The sequence below is a fragment of the Alosa alosa genome, chromosome 19 (assembly GCF_017589495.1).
Source record: "Alosa alosa isolate M-15738 ecotype Scorff River chromosome 19, AALO_Geno_1.1, whole genome shotgun sequence".
Taxonomy (NCBI): domain Eukaryota; kingdom Metazoa; phylum Chordata; class Actinopteri; order Clupeiformes; family Clupeidae; genus Alosa; species Alosa alosa.
In genome coordinates this window covers 21,113,106-21,133,057 of record NC_063207.1, presented here as the reverse complement: position 1 = coordinate 21,133,057, position 19,952 = coordinate 21,113,106, and the positions used below count along the sequence as shown (strand labels likewise).

Sequence of the window (19,952 nt, the reverse complement as noted above, 5' to 3'; positions counted from 1 at the left end):
TCACTTTTTGAAAAAAATTTGAAAATCAATCTGTCCCTAGAATAATGTTGTTCCATGAACCAAATAAAACTTCCATGAGAAATGTTATTGAATTCTATTCATGTTTAGGTGGCCCACCGAGCCTCTGAAGTTTCCAACTAAAGATGTCCATAAAGCTATGTTGTAAATATCCTTTTTTTTTAAATAACGCCAAAAATAATGGGTCTAGCCCTATAATGTCAATGGAAGTTCAATATGAATATGGACTTTTCACATCATTTGGTGTGAGTCGTGTGTCTCTATCTTTAGTACTTCCTGAGATATCGCAGTAGTGTACATTTTCGGGCAAGATACAATAAAAATTGCCTTTGCCAGGCATTTTCAATAAACAACATGAAAGTAAACTATCAATAAAAGCTTGCTGTCATGGGTTTTGCCAGTACCAAATTTGAAGGCTGGAAAACAATATATGTGGTCAGCTAATGCCTTATCGAATGAACCAAATGAGGCCTGGCGGTCATTTTTCATAGACTCCAGAAATAAGTCCTCCTTGTTCTTCACCAAGCTTTCAGCGTTCTCTGGCCACAGAGCAAAAGTCTTGTCAGTTTTTCTCCATCTTCTGAAGTTTCTCCAGTGTAGATGGGCTGGTCCGAGTTTGGCATTTTTATCCAAATCAATGCCATTCATGCCATTTGGGGGCAGCCGTGGCCTACTGGTTAGGGCTTTGGGCTTGTAACCGAAGGGTGCCCACATCCACGGCTGCCCACATCCACGGCTGAAGTGCCCTTGAGCACGGCACCTAATCCCTCACTGCTCCCCGAGCGCCGCTGTAGCAGGCAGCTCACTGCGTCGGGAGTAGTGTGTGCTTCACTATGGCAAGCCATTTTAACATTTACCCGCTAAGTTTGACTATCCGGAATTAACATTGTAGATATCAACAACGTCTTTCTGACTAGTCGCAATTACATTTTGGATAGTTGGAATTGTCATTCAAGATATCTGTAACATAATTGTGACTAGTCGAAACGTCAGATACAGATATCTGTAATTTAGTTTTGACTAGGCAAAACTGAATTACAGATATCTGTCATCACGTCATTAAAAAACAACATTCAACTCGTCACACATCTTAAATGACAATTGCAGACATCTTTAATTCAGTTTTGACTAGGCAGAATGAAAGGTGAAGATATCTCAAACGTCATGTTAACGTAAATGTTAAAATGGCTTGCCATAGCTTCACCTCACTGTGTGTTCACTGTGTGCGGAGTGTGTTTCACTAATTCACGGATTGGGATAAATGCAGAGACCAAATTTCCCTTACGGGATCAAAAGAGTATACTTATACTTAAAAGTTTAATGATTTTTTCACAGGCTTTCCTTTCTGATATCAAAGGAATGTTGGCCTTTTTATAAAAGCTGGACACCTGGGAAAGTACGATATTTGCTGATTCCCACTTTGTCCTGTTTTCTGATGAACCATCCGAAAGATACCACACGAAGCAACTGAGAACTTGGCGACAGTTTGGAAGACGGGATCCAGTGATAATCGAGTCATCCTGAACAAGGCCACTGCCCACACCAAATATCCAAGACAATTGTCTTATAGACAGAGTACATTTTGAAGACTGTGGATTGGCATTACTAATACACTCCCCACTAGAAGCCATGTTGCAAGAAACTACTACTCTACACTAAATAAAATAGTCCCACGCATGTAGCCTATATCTGATTTGGAATTATGAGATTTGTATAACACCATAGCAACAACAGTTAAATTAAATGATTAATGACAAGTGTTACAAAACACATTAAGGTGTTTTTCATCAAATAACAAATTCAAAATAGAAAAAAAAAAAAAAAAGTTTTTCTGAGAAAAATCACCAAAATATGTATGAAAACATAAAGAAACCCAATATTTATCCAATGAGCTGTGTGCTTTATGCTCTTAATACAGTTATTATTCAAATAACTACTGGCTAAAAAATTGATAATAGTGAAATAATGTGAAATATACCCCCATAGTCCCCCATATTGCGAGGTGATTTCCTGAATTTGCCAACAATTTCGACCATTCATAAAGGTTGATGGTGGGCCACCTAAATGGTTATGGATTTAGCAGACGCAAAGCGACACATAAATACAAAACAACATAATAATATTTAAAATTGAACAGGGAAAGGATTAAAATGTAGGTCAAATATAGTAAGGAGAATAGTTGTAGTACACAATAATATCAATTCAAGCAATAGCCTAATATAAAGCAATGTAAAAAAGGGGAAAGGCAATAATAAAACAATAATGTAAATTCAATCAATAATATAAAAACAATGACATGCTAAGACTACATTAAGGAGAATATCAATAATAAACAATAATGTCAAATTAATTAACAGCCCAATTAAAATAAAACAACATTATATAAACCATAACACATTAGCGATTAAACAACTAAGCATATGTTGAATTGGAATGTCTTTAGACCCCTCTTAAACGACCCAAAACTACCACAGGAACGGAGAGCACTGGGCAGTTCATTCCACCAACATGGAACCACTGAAGAAAAGAGTCTGGAATTAGACCCAGTTTTCATGACTGGTCGACACAACATATACGCTCACCAGAAGACCGCAGTGGTAAGTAAATATTATCCAATTTACTTCAAAATTGACCAGGAATGTTTTTTCGCTTATTGGAACATAATAAGCATAGGGGCAGATTAATTTGCATATGTCAAGGCGGATGATGCACCCTACAAAGGTGAAGAAACAGATTCAGACATCCCAAATTTGCCATCCTACGGCATGCATGTAATCAACTGTTACAATGAGACCAAGTAACTCCAACAAGCCGGTTATGTGAATTGACAGAGGTGTCTGACCAACGAATGACCCTCACATTCATGGAACGTGTCCAATCAGTTTGACAGGCATGATCACTTAATGAGCAACTGTGGCATTTTGCACACTGACAGCGGATGCAGATAGGCAGCATTCTACGACTTCGGAGAGAGAGCACAAGGAGCATCCGTCTCACACACACACACACACACACATACCACACACACACACTGGAAACTGTCGGTCACCTCGAGGGACAGGAAGTGAGCAGATGAATGAGTCCCTCTCGGTGGTTCTGGACAGGAAGTGATGTGATGTGGCAGGGCAGAGGTGCTGTGAGTCAGAGGAAGAGGTCTGCACAGCAGGGTCTTGACCCTCAGCCATGGGGTCACTGACCTCTCCTACCGTCTGATCCCTGACAACACAGTGACCCTAAAAGAAGTGGTATGCTCCTCCATGCACATTGATGAGCAATTGTTGGGAGGCATGTGGCACCCCCCGTAGGCCGCATTGATGACGCAATTGTTGTCACATACCACCCTGACACAGACACAAGACTATACCAGGCCTATAACTCCCCATGTGGGATGTATTAGAAAAGGCTGGAGATTAGCAGCATGAATGAGTGCTATGTTGTTGCTGTACTCATAAACTTGTTCTTCACCAAGAAGAAGTCCATCTGTTCCCCTAGAAAATATGGCCACTTGACATTTCTAAGAGGAAAAGTGATTTCAAATATTTATTGCACATTCCACTTTATTCCTGCAAAACAAGTGAAGACACTGGTGCGCGCCAAGACTCAGCTTGTGCGCTGGCATGGAGGGAGGAGAAAATCAAAAGGCTTGGACTTTGTGCTTTCTGAGTGTTTTTCTTTTTTTTTCTCTTTTTTTCTCTTTGGCGCACTGTAACGTGTATTTTCCTTCCTTTACAATCTTCAGAACGACAGAAATAACATCTTTTTTGGCAAGGAAGGGAGCAGAAGGGACGTTTCCCAGACCACAGACCTGAGAGTGAGGATAGAGTGAGGATATCCTGACTGCCGTTGCTGCTCTGGGTCCCTCGGTGGGTGCTGCTGTGATATCACGCGTGCCATGTCCAGTATCTGTGTTATTTCAGTAGGCCCACTTATGGATCTCATGAATCAGGGCAAAACAGATGACGTGTGCACACACAAACACACACAGGTCTTAAGAATGAGTTTGAAAGACTGCAACAGAATGTGTGTGTGTATGTGTGTGTGTGTGTGTGTGTGTGTCTGTGTGTGTGTGTGTGTGTGTGTGTGTGTGTTTTTAGAGAGAGAGAGACAGAGAGAGGGAGAGAGAGAGAGAGAGAAAGAGAGAGAGAGGCCAGCATTCCTGCCTGGTTACAAAGTCAGCAGCCAAAGCTTCGAGGCCAAGCAGATTCCTAGTCCTGGCCTTGAACTGCCAGAAGGTTGATAACAATCCACGTGTGAACTGCCTTTCTTCTGATGCGAAGAACAGAGAGGTTGTACAGTTGATAGTTTATGCAGAAACAGATTACTTTTGCGTTCACTATTTCTCATTACATTAGGTCAAAAAAATACTCCAAACATCCCTCTGAGCCCTTGAAAGTTTAAAAAGCTGTTGCTGGATCTTCACTCAAGAGTTGCACAGTTCCACAAATAAGTTCATCCCTTTTTTATTTGCTTGCGGAAACGTCTTGTTATACAGCACAGAACCTGAGGCGACACACGCAACAGAGTCGTCTAATGGCTTCCAACCAAGTGATGTAACTACTGCTAAACCACACTACAGTAAGCACGCACAACACTGCTAAACCATCTGCTATAAACATCCTGGTACAGCTGCTGTTTAAAGGGTACGCAGGGGCCAGTTAGCATCACAGGGAGGACAAGCGTGGTCTGGACACACACACACACACACACACACACACACACACACACACACACACACACACACACACACACACACACACACACACACACACACACACACACACACACACACACACCACCACCAGCTGCTCCGCACTCTCTCTTTCTCCCTGTACACACACACACACACACACACACACACACACACACACACACACACACACACACACACACACACACACACACACACCAGTCTCAGACCTGCAGCTGCAGGAGGAGTTCCAGGTGTTCTCCAACAAACAGCTAAAGAGGAGTCATGAAAACACATGATAAGAGATTGGCTGAGGGCATAAACACTGAACAGACACACACTCTCCCTCTCTCTCTCTCTCTCACACACACACACACACACACACACACACACACACACAGTGCATCCATGGTGTGAACATACCCAGTGCATGAGGAAAGTGGGGCAGGTTAGAGGAGTAGAGAGCTCAAGTGTGTCGAGAGGTTTTCACCACCTTTCTTTCTCTCTGCATGTGGAACGAGCTAGCGAGACACATTCTACCACACAGAGGCAGTGAGCAGCGCAGCGCAGCACATTTGCCCCAAAGACAACAAAGACAAAGAGGGAAATGGAGGGAGAGATATGGCACATAGCACATTATATCAGCAGTGCTCTGTGCCAGAGATGGGTGGGTTTTTTAGATCGGCTCTCTCACAACAGATCTAATTAACCAACGCTTGACACAGCCAAACAGCCAAACGCTTGAGCAACAAACCACAGAGCCATCAAAACATCTCAAAATATCTAAACACAGAGTTGACAACAAAAAAAAGGCACACAACGCAAAAAGTCATTTTTTGTGTGTATTCTGCAGCTGCCTTTTCCTCCATTCTGGTGTGTTAGGACAGTTCTCAGTATGAAATTAAGTAAACAATAGCACACACCACCAGTGTGAGTGAGTAAGTGACTTTATGACCAGTCAGTTAGCTTAACTCATAACTTCAGCTTTCTTTGTTTTGGATTAGTGTAGACAAGGCTACTTTTGATTGAACACACACACACACACACACACAGACATGGACACATAAACACACAAAAACATGTCCACATACAGACAGACACCGACACACACACACAATCTCTCTCTTTCTTTCTCTCTCTCTCACACACATACACACACACACACACACACACAATACAGCCCCTCTGAGAACATTGAGAACACTCTGCCTGCCGCACCCTTCTAATAAGCTGAAGATGTGCTCACAGTTCATGAATTCTTTCCAGGCCTTTCGCCACATTAACTGCTCACTCCCTAACACTTTCTTGGCTTTGGTCAGACAACACACACATCATTTACAATAAATCAGAGGTTGTAACGCAGATATGAAAAACCTGCTCCACAAGCTACAACAGACTGTTCAGAACTGTGTGTGTCCTCGAACAAAGAGAGGTCTTAGGCCACACACAAGCGGCCTTTACAGGATGCTATCACTGCATTTAAACTGTGTATTTGTCTAACTGTGTATTGTATTGCACTAGTACGTTTCTTTGGATAAAAATGTCTACTCAATGAATACATATCAATGGAAATGTGTTTGGCAGTGATGGGGATTAATGAGGATGGGTGGGTGAGGTTGTGGGGGTAGGTAGGGGTGGATGAGGTTGTGGGGGTAGGTAGAGGTGGTTGAGATTGGTGGGGTAGGTAGGGGTGGATGAGGTTGTGGGGGTAAGTAGAGGTGAGTGAGGTTGTGGGGGTAGGTAGGTGTAACGGAGGCAGACTGAGCTAGCGTGCTAGTTGCCCGTGTAAATCCTCACAGCCCTAACCTACGCTTCTAACCGCTGAGTTGGAAGCCTGGGCTTTTAGCTCAGTGGTTAGAGCGTTCGTCTCCCATGCCAGTGTGTGTGTCAAGGTGGCGGGTTCGAGGCCCGTGAGCGGCGAACGAACCGACCTTGTGACATGGAGGAGGTTGTGGGGTAGGTAGAGGCGGGTGAGGTTGTACGGGTGGGTGAGGTTGTGGGGGTAGGTAGGTAAGAAGGCAGCAGCAGAGTGGGGAGTTGGAGGAAGAGGTTGGGAATGTGCTGGCCCGTGCTCTTCCCCGAGTCATCCCTCACACTCAACCCAGTTCTCCCATGTTCAAGTGCTCCATTTCTGGGCCAATCCCTGACGGCTGTGCCTGATTGGGCCACACTGAAGGATGAGTGTGAAGGTGAGGGAGAGCTTCCCACTCATCACAGACATTCTCTCCATTCTCCCACCTTGGCCAGTGGTTTGCTGTATATCCGTAGTACTTCATTTCATATAGATCTGGTTGTTTTTATACAGCAGACTCACTAGACTAAAACATTCAACATGGCAGACTTTGCAGGATCTCATTCAGGGGCATCAAAGTTGCAAGAAACTGTTTGTATGACCCCGATTGCTACATGCTCAACTGGCACACATCTCTGCCTTGAATGTGACCTTGAGAGTGTTTAAAGAAACACTGGCAGATCCCTGGAAGGCAATAACAAATAGCTGATTATTCACTTATTATCCTCAATGAATCCTCAAACTTTTGATGATTATCTATTGAATGAAGATTAACCTTACTAAGTCAAACATGACTTTGAGCTGTTATCTGAATGCATGGTCTTATATTTTATATATTTTATACATACATATATTTTCTTATATTTTCTTTGTCTTCAATGCCCTCTATTCTATTTCTACACACACACACACACACACTCTCATTCACACACACAGTGAAAGTGCACTGAGAGATATATATCACTGTAAAGCTGCCACCAGTGACCTCCCTGAGGAGCTAGTTGTCAGGGTGAGCTGGGAGTAATGTGTACTAAGGGCTGTCGTCTGCACACACAGGTGTCCCCTACTCAAAGATTCATCACACTCACAGCCCCATCCCTGCCCTGACCTCTGGCTGGCCGTCCGTTTTTCCACTGTCCACAGTCAGCTACTCAGCAGGAAGGACACTACAAGGAAGCCTAACCATAGGAAAACCACTAGGATAACCTCAGGCTGTAGAGTCAAGTGTTGCTGTTGGAAAATTCCACTGAGTTGAAGGTATTTGGAACAGAAAAGAATGCTTCCCAAAACAGGGTGTCATAGTGAAATGAATAGCATTTACAGAATTCACATCTGGTGAAACAGGCTAAAATCGTTCATTTTCCGTATGTTTTTTTTTTTGACACCAAGAAACAGTCAAATGATCAGCGTTCACACCGTCCCAGCTCCACGGAGCAAAATAACAATGCAGACAGTCATTGCTTGCATCCATTAAATATAGATTTTCCTCAGTGGCTAAAGGAATTCAGCCTTTTTTTCTAATTAACACTTTTTCCTGTGGATTTCCCCCAAATGGACAGAGCCCAGTTTGGAGGATCCAAAGCAGCCAAGAACAACATCATGAATAGAGAGAGAGAGAGTGAGTGAGAGAGAGAGGGAGAGAGAGAGAGAATGTGAGGCTACATTTTAGTATGGGACACAAAAATGGTTGAGGTGAACAAACCAAATCTCACAAAAAAGCACACACCCATCCACACAATGAGGAATGTATGGGTGTGTGTGTGTGTGTGTGTGTGTGTGTGTGTGTGTGTATGTGTGTGTGTGTGTACACTATGAGGAGTGGACTGGTGTGTGTGTGTGTGTGTGTGGGGGGGTACCAGTATTTCCCAGTTCCAGCTGTGTGCTCTTGAACGTGCCCCAAATCCCCCTCCCCCTTTCCCAAAAATAACCCCCTCATTGACCTACCTGCAGTTAAAACAACAAGAAAGAAAACAAGCCTCAATTACACAGATGCTGAGGTCTCTGCCCGCCGGCCTGCCTGCTAGCCCCTGTGCTGTGTCTGGCTACTTGACTGGGTGCCTGTCTGGGGCGGCTGTGCTGGGAGTGGAGGCTGCAGGACAAGGCCGCTCATTGTTAGCGGAGCTGATGAGGCAGGATATGAGCCCTGAGTGCTGCAGCAGAGCTGGGCTTGGGGATGCCTTACAGTGTGTGTGTGTGTGTGTGTGTGTGTGGGTGTGGAGGGGGGGGGATGCCTTACAGTGCACTGCAAATGGCACAGGAACAGGCAGGCATAGGCAGGAAGGGATACATTTGGAAGTAAGAGCCCAGAATATGTTTGAGCCAGTGCCAGGTAGAAATGGTATGGATGTGTGTGTGTGTACAGTATGTGTGGTTTGTGTGTGTGTGTGTGTGTGTGTGTGTGTTAAAATGGTACAAAAAAATCTGGGTCATCTGGATTTGATTTTCAGGTGTGTTTATGAGTGTGTGTGCGTATGTGCATGGGAGTGTGTGTGGGGCCCGTTCCAGATGAGGCAGTCCACATCACACACTACTCCACATCACACACTACTCCACCACCTCTTATAGAAGTCCATCTCCAGTGCTGTAACAGCCATGCTCACCCAGAAGCTCTTAACATGCCACCCTTTTAAAGACTCCTCAAACCGTTCAGCACCACACCTGATAATGTGCAGCTGAGAAGTACTCTAGCAAGAGCAAAATTGATCTGAATGGGGGAAAAACTCACAAAATCGGGTGTGGCGTCCTTTCTCTGGGGGGAACTGTAAAGTTGTGTGTGCAGGCTAAAGCCTTGGGGCTTCTAACTGTTCCTGATGCAGCATGTAATGCCTCTCTCTCTCTCCAGTACTCTGGGGTCCACTCTCCAAAACAATTGGATGTCGTGACGGTTCTTAGACAGTCCCAGACGGAACATCTGAAATGCACAGCTCTCTCTCTCTCTCTCTCTCTCTTTCTCTCTCTCTCTCCCTCTCAGCGTTTCCAAATGAAATGACCTCATATGGTCGGCCCAAACAGCAGGCAGTATGGCAACACAAAGTGCACATTGCAGATGAATCACACTGAGTAACGGAGGGGATCAGCAGCATGGCTGCAAGTCATTAATATGCAGCTACAAGTCCTGTATGCAGAGGTTAAGGACATAACATACACATCAATCACATGGGTTATTTTTGAATGGTGGGAGTTATTCAAAGGCCAAAGTTCCAGCTAATCAACACAGCAGAGTTTGTCAAACAATTTACATTTGCTGTCAATCTTGCACTCAGACACACACAAAACACATTAAATACACACACAAACTTATTTCAGCTCACTAACATACCATACACACAGATACACATAGTCCATACTCACTCACAAAAATAACCCAGCAAATATACGTCACACACACACACACACACACACACACACACACACACACACACACACAAATACATGTGTGCTTTCCCAAATATACACAAACACACTGTTCAATTTCACCACCACAGGAAGAGAGGAGCACACCCTCATCATGGCAGGACAGAGGCACGAGCCCAGATATAGCGATTTAGGGTGTGGATTGGTATGGACATCTGGGAGCGCACCGCCAGGCCTGTTCTTAAAACACAGGAATGGCTGTAGTCTGCCTGTTGTTTTTCAGCCTGGTATGTCTGCACACACTTGCGCCAGAACCCCTGGAGCAACCCAGAGAAGAGAGAGAGAAAGCAAATATCACGGCACTACCGCTCACTGCACCGCTATTGTGAAACTGAGTATGAGCATGAGTTGAGTCCACTGAGGGATCGCCGCCAAGGTTACAATGAGGGCTTTGTGTCAGCTCTGACCTACTGAGAAACCTTGACCACATCTGCAGAAGCACTGTCATTCCATGCAGAAAAGTATCCATTTTATGCCACATACTTATGCAGAGGGTGGGGGGACACTTACAACCTTTTTATGTAGTCCATTCTCTGTTCATACCTGTGTCATACAGACACAAGCGAATAGAACCAGTATAACTCTCAATAAAAATTGTATTTAAGCTTATATTTCATTAACTCACTGATAGTCATGTTACAAATGAAAGACAGTTTTGTGGGGTTTTTTTTGTTTACTTCAGAGGAACTTTATGTAAACATGCGATAGTGGGCATCTGGCCGCACATCAGGCGAACATATTGCGTGGCTCAGCTCCCAGGACTTTGCCTCGCCTTTAATAAAAATCCAGCTGACAGAAGACGAAGAAAACCTATTCGGATGGGCTGTCCTAGCCGAGCCGAGGATTTCTCCACGTCTGTGTAATCCTCCCAGTTCATAAGAGCCAGGAGCGGGAGGTCAGACAGCCATGGAGTCCCAGAGAGGGAGAGACGGAGCCAGTACAGAGTGATAAATGAGAGGGAGGATGGTAACAAAACAAAATAAATATACAACTGAGAGAAAGGGGGATAGAGATAGAGGGAGGGGGGAGGTAGGGAGGGGGGGACTGCACAATGCAGACAAAGGAAGAAAGTGAAGAGAAGGGGGAAACAAGGGAGGAGAGAAGGAGAGAGAGAGGGAGGGAGAGAGTGAAGGAGAGGGAGGAAGGGAGAGAGAGTGAAGGAGAGAGAGAGGGAGGGAGAGAGGGAGAAAGTTGAAAATTGAGAAGGGGAGAGAGGCAAGAGGGAGAGAGAATCGGAGGGAAGCTTAAGATGAGAGAAGGAAGGAAAGGGAGAGTGAGGAAGGGGAGAAAGGGGGAGAGGGAAGGTGGTGGATGAGTGCATCTGGCCATAATAAAAGTGGTGTCGAGGGAAGCCTTTTGAAGAGTAGGAGCCACATCTGGTTTTGACATGTGCTCCTCCTCTCTCTCTCTCTCTGTCTCTCTCTCCCCCTTCTTTCTCTCTATCTCTGTCTCTCTCTCTTTCTGTCTCTCTCTGTCTACTCTATGGAGGAGTGGGCTGGGTTGGGTCTGGGTTGGGCACAGAACAGTAGGGACTGCAGAGGGCAAGGCTACAGAGAGGCACTGGGGCTCAAAGTGTCCTTATGTATGTAGCGTGTATGAGTTCAGTTCAACATTAATGAGCACTAACAGGCAGGGCAGTTTTATGAAGTTCTCTGTTTGCAGTGCTTCCTACATTGTATGTAATAGTGCAAATGAGTGTAAATTGAAGAGGTCTGTATGTTTCTTAATATAAACAAACATTGTTTCATTTCATATTTCATATACATATTTCATGGTACATATTTCAGGCTTTGGCTTCTAGTTGTGGTTCTGTATGACTTGCTATGGGACCTATTCTAGCTTACATGCTAAACCAAGAACAAAGACAAGATGGCCATCAATGAAAAGTATGCAGCTGCTTTGTCAGCAGGTGTTTTCTGTTGCTATTATTATTAAAGGCAAATTTACTGACCACTCCAAGCGCCTGGATAAGACGCTCAGCTTGCATTTTTTTCCTTCAGCTGGAATGCCAGATGGTGTGTGCGTGTGTGTGTGGACCAACTATTCTTGCTTAAGAAAATTATCAAAACAAACCCCAGTGTGTAAATCCTGGGCTCATTTTAGGACTAAATCTCAGATGGACTTTTACTTATATATATATATATATAGACACGTTTATTCCAAATAACTTCCATAAAGTACTTTTCTCTACATGAGCAGTATAAGAGCTGTGGGAATTCAACCCACAGTCTTGGTGTTCTTAGCACCTTGTCCTACCAGTTGAGCTACAAGCAGCTCGCTTAAAGCTTGGCTGAAACCTGATAGTGTTGGACACTGTGGAGAACTGGGTAACATCTGATCCCAGGCCAGTGCTGGGAACTTTAACATGCTTTGTGGGCATAGGTCAGCAAGTGCACGGGGACGCTTGGGGGCATCCCACACACCCACAGTGTCAAGAGTCAGGACGTTGGGGGGGGGTGCGTCAGAGGGAGCTGTTGGGCTCTGAGCCACAGAAGGATTTGGAAGTTGTAAATAATTCAGAAGGGTTATGGCTGGTGTTTCAGAAAAGCACAAACAAACAATAAGCGTGGTGGCTGAGAAATTCCGAGAGGGAATTAAAAAATTCCTGACACAGCATGGGCTTCCCAGAACGGGGCAGGGGCAGATTGTTTCACTCCAAACAACATCAAATCCCTTCTAAAATAAATAGTGTCTTTCGAACACTTATGTGTCTGTGATCACATTCAGTGAAACAGTCTTTGTGAAAAGCAGATTCATGCAAAAATGATAGGAAAAATCTAAATCTTAAATAGCTTACAGGCTCCTGTTTGCAATACTAAGGCAAACTTGATTCCTAAGCACTAATTATAGACAAGATACGGAGCATAAGAAGCAAGGAGATCAAATGCTACTCAATAATGTATTAGTGGCCGGCAACACAGAAAACACTGCCATGACCCGGACTCGAACCGGGGTTGCTGCGGCCACAACGCAGAGTACTAACCACTATACGATCACGGCACGCCACCCTTAGGTGGAGGTCTCAGGCAGCCCACAGGCCTTGAGAATCCTCATCAAATCGATTTTCTGACTTCATCAATCTTCCTGTGTCGGCTCAGCGACATCACCTGGCTGCCCGACCACGGGGCGGCCTAATCGCAGAAAACAAAAAAACAGATTTCCATATTTATTCAGCGAGTGCCGCAAGCAGTTTGACAGAGCAATCATTTACATTGTGGTCACAATTAGCTGACTAATAGCGTTCTGAAATAAAACATGGTTATGTAGTTAGTCTCAGCGCGTATCTAACTGATCTGGCCCGAAGCCAACTGATCTATTCCCTGAGTCAGCTGCAATTCTGGGTGTTAGAATCCCATGAATGGGCATTTTTCCTGGCTCATCATTACTATGCAGTGCCTTCACAAGCGGCATGCTATCTCCTCGCCGTCTCAGAGCTCTGCTGAAGGACAGGGGAGCAGTCATTGTCTGAGAGAACATTCAATCATAAACAAACACAACCCTGCCCATTTCTGTCATCTGTCATTCTGTCAACAAGGAGCAGAACAGATAAGCAACACAAAGTGCCTAGATAACCTAATTAACATGCTCCAATGAAAAATCATTGCAAGTCAATAGACACACATTTTTTTGCCCGAAACCTTTCTGATAACCTCTGATAAAGACTCTAGCAGAACACACTCACTACAAACCAAATAACTGTTCTGCTCACACTGTTGTTCAACAAATTAAAACGTCTGGCAAGATAGACAGTCCTGTGTGGAGTATGCAAACATCTCCATTTTCACTGCTTTCATTCGGCCTGGCTTACAGCATTCCTTTGAATATAAATCAGAATTACTTTGCCTTTTCTTTCTCATTGGAGTCAGTGACCCTCGTGTTCTAGTTTTATGTCCCTTCCTTCATTCATTCAGGTATACCACACGGGCTGATAAAAACAAATGACCTTGGCTGACCACACAGCTCATAACCTGAGGAAACACGCAAACAAATACAGGAAGAGAGCTTTCCCCAAAACTCAGGACAGCTCTCCATGAGGCCAACATTAACCACACACACTAACACAGGCCTGACCCTCCAGGTCCTCACCCCAAGCAGAACCTCTCCAAACACATTTGTGTTGCAGTTGCAGTTCTGCTTGAAATACTGAATGGTTTCTCCAGGGAGTGGGGAGAGAGAGATGGAGATGGAGAGGCGGAGAGAGGGGAGTGCGGAGGCTTTTTCCTGGGGCTCGGGCTGGGTTTGAGTCCCCTTTCAGCATAAGCATCAACACTCTCGCTCACGACTCTGCGTCCTCTGTTCTACGGAAAGAGAGGGGCCCAGGTCTGTGAGTACAGGAAAGGAATAATGATGATGGAGAAAAGGAGGAAATAATGACTGTACTGTTCCCCCCCCCCCCACCCCAACTCTTTTCTGAGTTTTCACTGGAGCAGAAGGAGCTTGGCATAGCCCTATGGAGGAGCAGAATGAGCTTGGCATGGCCCTATGGAGGCATCCCCGGCAGACTCACAGTGAGAGCCTTTAGCATTGCAAACTGATCCCCTTCATTCCCACAGCTATTTGTGCCAAGGTGTCCTAAAGGTGTCCTAAAGGTGTCCTGGTACTGGATACCATCATTGTGCTCCTGATTACTCCTGTCAAAGTATCGGATGATGCGTCTGGCTGACGGGGTCCTCTGTGAATATCTTGTTCATTAGAGCAACGAATAAACAATAAAGGACGGTAGTCTTCAACGAGCCTTTGTTACTTCAGAACTGGAAAAACTCTGTCATGAAACAGTATGATATATGACACAGTGCAGACAGAGGTTGTATAAGTTGGCTGTCTTTTCTTTATCTTCATGTCTAAATCTGTGTAAAATCAGCGTAAAATCTGTGTGAGCCAGCAATCATTATACAGCATCAGCCATGTGTTTCCATTATTTTTCTATGCTAATGCAGAAAACATTCCCCAAGTATCGCCTTGTGTCCTTGAATCACATCTACCAAAAACAAACTCCTCAGTCCTTAAAGGAGAACTCTCTCTTCTTTAAGGACACTCTTGGGGCATGTGCATGAGCCCCCATGTTCATGCCCCCCAGAGTGTAGCACTGTTCTAGTTGTTGGCTGCAGCAACTCAAGCTAGGTAGAACCGATTGTTTTAGTTTTTTTTCCATTTAATAGTACTCGGTGACCTTGAGAAACAGATATCTACGTGAAAAATCGTCAGAATTCTTCTTTAACACAGGAGCTCCCTGTGTGTGGTAGCTGTTCCATCAGTCCTTAACAGAGGAGCTCCCTGTGTGTGGTAGCTGTTCCATTCTTGGAACATTGAGCAAGGCACCTGACCCCTCACTGCGCCGCTGAGCGCCGCTGTAGCAAGGCAGCTCCGGGTTAGTGTGTGTTCACTAATTCACAGATGGGATAAATGCAGAGACCAAATGCCTTGTATACGCAAGTATACTTTGCCCGAGAAACCTGATTTACATTTACATTTAACACAGAAGCTCCCTGTGTGTGGTATAGCTGTTCTATCAGTCATTAACACAGAAGCTCCCTGTGTGTGGTATAGCTGTTCTATCAGTCATTAACACAGAAGCTCCCTGTGTGTGGTAGCTGTTTTATCAGTCATTAACACAGAAGTTCTTAACAGAGGAGCTCCCTGTGTGTGGTAGCTGGTCCATCAGTTCTTAACACAGAAGCTCCCTATGTGTGCCAGCTGTTCCATCATGCTATTAGAGGGGGACGAATGTCAATGTCGGGACTGGAGCACACATGTGTCCACTTATACCCCATGTTTTTTCTCCTTCCTGCATGTTTGGTCTGCTCACCTTACTTTGGACTCAGCGGAGAATGGGGCCAGGTGGGGGTGGGGTGCGGGAGTAGTTGTGGCGGTCGTGGTGTGTGTGTGTGTGTGTGTGTCAATGTTTTCTCTGCAGGCCTGTGGGCCAAATGGTGACAAAACAGAAGGAGAAAGAAGGAGTCTGAGGGAAGAGAGTTGAAGAGAGAGAGAGTGAAAACTGAAAGTGTACGAGAGAGAGAGTATGAAGAGGAATGGAGAGATAAAATAAACCAGTTAAGTGCCCCATATTTGACCTCTGCTATCCCTGCAGGGCAGGTTATGGAGGCGTTATGGGGAACTGGAGAAAAGAGAGAGAACTGTTCCTACCATCTGCACCGAGCAAAGGGCTCTGTGGGGCAGAGGCAGGGGCAAGAGCCATCCTTCTGGAGCATGAGGGAAATGTTAAGTGGCAGATGAGAGTGGCCTCAGGCCTATCCCCTCCTCTCCACGCTGCTCCTTCACTGTGAACTTGGTGCTGTCAGTGTGACGCTTTTGGGCTTCACTGCTTGAGCAACATATAGACACAAGGAGAGGAGGGGGATCCCTGGGCATCTTAAACACCTCAGGCAAAGCAGGACATGCTATATGGAATGTTTGGAGTTCTTGGAACAATGTGTGTCAAGCTGACCACACCTCCGCAGGGGTCAACTGTCAGAACTGAACTACACAAAGACTGTGGAATCTTAACACCTGACGCCTTGTTGTTCTTGTCTTCCCCATCACACTTGCTCTCAACACATCACCTCTTTCTGTCATTCTCTTGCAGACTCTCTCTCTCTCTATCGCTCTCTTTCCCTCTCTCTTTTTCTCTCCCCCCCCCCTCTCTCTCTCCTTGCACAGAGACTGCTCTAGTTTCGGGAACGTCAGGATCTTTCCGCTCTTATTCCCAGTGACAAAAAAAGGGAGACGAGGACTGAGTGAATGGTTCCCAGCTATTATTAGCCCGGTGGTAATCCATAGGGATGGAATATGTCATTAGGACCCTATGAGAACCTAATCCACTCATAGAGAGAAGATGGGACATGACAAGAGATGCATATGTGTGGATGTGTGTGTGTGTGTGTGTGTGTGTGTGTGTGTGTGTGTGTGTGTGTGTGTGTGGTGTGTGTGTGTGTGTGTGTGTGTGTGTGTGTGTGTGTGTGTGTGTGTGTGTGTGTGTGTGTGTGTGTGTGTGTGTGTGTGTGTGTGTGTGTGTGTGTGTGTGTGTGTGTGTGTGTGTGGAGCATGGAGGATGTTGGTAGGGGTTGCTCATAAAGGAAGAAGGAAGTGGAGCTTTAATGCTAATCTTGTCTTAGATAATAGCATCACAGAATGACACCAAAAGGAGCTTTTGTTTTATTTAGTGTAATCTTATCTGCCCTCACATTAAGTAGGAGTTGCTGGTTCTTACAATACGAAGCAATGTAGTTCAGGCTACACTGCACCGGCTGCAAAAGCCACACACTGCACACTGCAGTTCAGACAACAGTTCTGCATCTTTAATAATAGATTTGGCCATGTCAGGGACAAGTCTTACCTCCACAGAAAATCCCAATCTACTACTAATTATATGAAATGTGCATGAGTAGTAGTACTTCACTTCAGATCACACTGCATCAGAGGTCAATTCTGGTGAGTCTCTGCGGATCAATATGACAGACTGAAGTCTGGTGATATCTGGCCAACCCTGAAATAGCCTCATTCATCCTCTTTTCCACGGACTGGAGACTCATTGCTCATGTGTCCAGATTAGACGGACGAAGTGGGGCAGATGAACTTCCAAAAGGAAGCCTTCGGAATTCTCCTTGGCAAATAAGAGAGCTGTTCAGGCAAGGATGAGAAGCTGACGCAGTGGGAAGTGTCTCGTCTGTTCCAGTGGGGAGCACAGCTTTCTGCTCTGGAGGGACACCGACAACGCAAGGACAGAAGACTTTGTTCCTCAGCATTCAAGAATTTTCTTCTTGGGTTTCATCAAGCCATCACTAGTATTATGCTCTCGTCAAGCCATCACTAGTATTATGCTCTGACCCACAGGTTGCATGTCCAGAGGGGAGGAGGTTGTGAGGGATTAAATGACAATAACACCGCATCCTTATCTGGAGGCATTAGTATTTATTTACATATGTGTATCAAAACAACTACACATGGGGCACACCTGAGCACAATCATTGAGTGCAATATGAGCTTATTTGTCTTTCCTGGACAAATTAGCCAACCCCATAACAAGTAAGTATACATGGATATAGTCAGAAATGTACCTTTTGAATTCTACAGTGTCACATTTGGTGTGTGGACTTTAGATGGTGTATCTTTATTGTAGCCTGACGTTGTTCGGAATGGCACCCAGTCCATCTTTATTGACAAGAAGCCGCCAAATCTAAAAATAAAGTTGTTGATGTCATCCTGTCACTACTGGTTACCTACTTCATCAGTAGGCTACTAATAACAATTCTCAACTGAGTCAGGGTAGCCATGTCACGTTTGCTTATCTTTCCTGCAACTCAACTTCACTTGCTTGGGTCCTACCTCTGAGCAGGCACACATATGTCACCTTTAAACCACATCACAATGTAAACAAAAATAAACAGTTCTCTTTGAATAAATAAATGTATAATACATTGATAAGTACAGCTAGTCTAAAATGAATGGGCAAGTCTAAATATGTCATGGCCTAGAAGTGATGAAAGAAGCTGTGTGAATGTCATTATTAGGACAACATATTTCTCCTGAGGCCCATTAAATGTAGGTTACTGTGTCCTACATCACAGATAAAAAACTAAACAGGTGGGCTGAACCAAACGCTGATTTGGTAAATTCTGTATGCTAGGCACGCTAAATGACCAAATGGAATCTGATTTGTTTTAAAGTTGGGAAAGAAAGAAAGAGCCAAGCATTCATTTCACTATTATTGTAAAGAGAGAGACCCAATCTGTTGAAGCATTCACCCTCAGGCGCCACTTTCTCACATAGCCTAATCAACGTGAGACTTATCCATCACCTTTGACAGGTCGCACTCCTTTTCTCCGCCAATTTAACATCATGTTATAAAGTCTACACCTACTTTCCATCATCCTACTTGCTCTTTTGCCGAGACTGACTAAGAAAACTTTGAAAGACAGTTAAGGACCATACAAAACCACTGTTTGAAATAGCGACGCAAAAGGCTGCAGTGAAAATGCATTAGACTAACTCAGTAAATTCTATATGGCCATACATGTAGGCCTATGCAGTTTGTGTTGACTATGGCTATAGGTCATTAACTTTATCAGATAGAAACGTTTGTTATGAAGACATAAATCTTCGTCATCACAGCCACATGGTTCTCCTACTTGGCCACTCAATGCACCAACTGCTCCGTTTACATCATTTGAACACTTTTTGCATACGTTTGCCTTTAGAAAAGACATTCACTTAATGATATAAAGTCAACTCACGTAATTTAATTTTCTTGTGGTCGAGTTTGTAAGCAGCAATTTGCAGAGAGTCCAGTCGAAGCTGAAGTCTGGCTGCCCTGTGCACTATCGATGCCGCCTCCGTCTGAATCTCCGAAAATATGCAGGTAGCGTGTCGTGATAAATCGGAAAGTTGGTGGAGAATGTTTGTAAAAGTCTGACAGTTTACGTCCTCTAGTGATGTAAATACTGGAGGCTCAAAAACGTTGCTGCTTTGTGCTGTTCCATCCGCAAAGTAAAAACGTCCCGCAGTGAATCCATCTCCATTCAACCTGCAAACTCGCTGGGGATACACTATTCGTTTATGAAAAGGCATTCTTTAAAACTTAAACTCAAAAGTATGAAGCCCCAAACACTTTTATACCACATTTCATGCTGTCCCATTCCATGTGGTACACCCAATGTAGCCTACGTTCCCCTAGATGCCTGTTTATTCAAAGGATGCTACTTGCAGGTCCACGTACTGCTTCTTGTCCTTCCCCCCCATTTTTTTAAACAAGAGGTCCGAAACTCGAACTCCTCAGCAGGGGGAGTGGAACAAATGCAAAACCCGGAGAGCACACCATGCGTCGGTTTCAGATGGAACTGGGTCTTATTTCGACTGAACTGCCTGCCTGAATAGGCTGCTATGTGTTATCATTGTTACGTGTGCATACACTTTATTAAGAAAGCAAAACAGAAATGTTCAGCTTTTAGGAGCGACTAAATGTTTCCTTTTGCAAAATTTATTATAAAAAAAAGTTATTTATATATATCAGAATATATGTTCCCATACTTAGTCAGATAAACCCTC

At 44.5% G+C, this 19,952-nt stretch overlaps 1 protein-coding gene and 1 non-coding gene across 4 annotated transcripts in view; both read right to left on the bottom strand.

Moving 5' to 3' along the window:
* The window catches only part of nhsl1a (NHS-like 1a), a 73,196-nt gene extending 53,582 nt beyond the window's left edge, over positions 1–19,614 (bottom strand). For all 3 annotated transcript variants that reach the window (XM_048227747.1, XM_048227749.1, XM_048227752.1), the window contains exon 1: positions 19,142–19,614. In XM_048227747.1, coding sequence (XP_048083704.1) covers positions 19,142–19,475 — 334 coding nt within the window. In that variant the 5' untranslated portion in view covers positions 19,476–19,614. The remainder of the gene's footprint in view (positions 1–19,141) is intronic.
* On the bottom strand, positions 12,840–12,911 carry trnah-gug. The gene has a single exon. It is a non-coding gene; the product is annotated as a tRNA-His (tRNA).
* Positions 19,615–19,952: the final 338 nt, after the last annotated feature.